The sequence below is a fragment of the Propithecus coquereli genome, unplaced genomic scaffold (assembly GCF_000956105.1).
Source record: "Propithecus coquereli isolate 6110/MARCELLA unplaced genomic scaffold, Pcoq_1.0 Scaffold65, whole genome shotgun sequence".
Lineage (NCBI taxonomy): Eukaryota > Metazoa > Chordata > Mammalia > Primates > Indriidae > Propithecus > Propithecus coquereli.
In genome coordinates, this window is record NW_012152507.1 from 2,097,836 (window position 1) to 2,099,118 (window position 1,283).

The following is a 1,283-nucleotide window of genomic DNA, read 5'->3' on the forward strand; positions in this document are numbered from 1 at the left end:
GTGGTGCATGCCTGTAGTCCCAAGCTACTCGGGAGGCTGAGGCAGGAGGATGGCTTGAGCCCAGGAGTTTGAGGTTGCTGTGAGCTAGGTGATGCCACGGCACTCACTCTAGCCAGGGCAACAGAGCCAGATTCTGTCTCAAAAAAAAAAAAGAAAAAACTGCCAAGATACTATGTATTATATCTGCTATTTCTACATTCTTTTCTGTTCTCCTTACGTCCTAGCCAATCCCTCCTTATGCCTATTCCCACTAGAGTTAATAATTCTCTATATTAAACTTTCCCTGTTCAAATTACTATATGATTTATCACTGATCCACAATGATATAGAATAACTCTTAACAAGTAATACTGAAATTACTACAAACCTGAAGAGGTGCTCCCCCATACTATTGCAAATCACTTCATCATCAGGAAACAGTTCCAAGGCCTGCTCATAGCAACCAAGTAAGTCTTGTATTCGATTGAGAGCATCAAGCTCTTCAGCCCATCTGAAGAGTGTATACTGAAAAGTTTCCTTTACAAACAACAAGAAAATAATGAATTAGTCAATAACATAAAACAATGAAAGAATAGATAACACTAGTTGAAGATTCCAGAGAATGGACCTTAACTATTATTGGATGATTACCCTAAATTTCATTTAGCGTTAGTAGACACTGTTTGCTGAATAAACAAATGCACGAATGAATGAATTTTACTACCTACATGGCAATATGCAGAATTAGATAGTTTGACCACTCTCTAAACTCACTCTATTCTTAGCTGCCACAGCATACTCTCCTGATTATCCTACCTCCTTTCTATGGGTTCCTATGTTTTAAGAGTTTGTCCTTGGCCCTATTCTCTTTTCTCATCCATCCCCAATGAATTAAGTATAACCCATGTGTTAATGGAGGCTACATCGACATCCTCACCAAGACCCTCTCTTCTGAACCTCTGACTCACAGGTACAGCTTCCTATTAGTCATCTCAACCAGGCACTGAATCCTCACCCCTCTCAAATGTAGCTCAACTTAAATACTTCCCAAATAATCAGTGTGCAAAGAACTGGAGCTAAAACTCAATAATGAACAACTTACATCTTGTTCTTATCTTCACAGAGGTCCTATAGAGAGATATATAATATACGATTTTACAAAATTCTAGGCCGGGCATGGTGGCTCACGCCTGTAATCCTAGCACTCTGGGAGGCCGAGGCGGGCGGATCGCTCAAGGTCAGGAGTTCGAGACCAGCCTGAGCAAGAGCGAGACCCCGTCTCTACTAAAAATAGAAAGAAATTA

General features: G+C 40.5%; 1 protein-coding gene across 1 annotated transcript in view; it reads right to left on the bottom strand.

The window, feature by feature from the left end:
* The window catches only part of PRMT9 (protein arginine methyltransferase 9), a 57,502-nt gene that overhangs the window by 29,546 nt on the left and 26,673 nt on the right, over positions 1 to 1,283 (bottom strand). Inside the window, exon 3 of the mRNA XM_012660011.1 lies at positions 368 to 490. Within this exon, the coding sequence (XP_012515465.1) occupies positions 368 to 490 (123 nt within the window). The remainder of the gene's footprint in view (positions 1 to 367; positions 491 to 1,283) is intronic.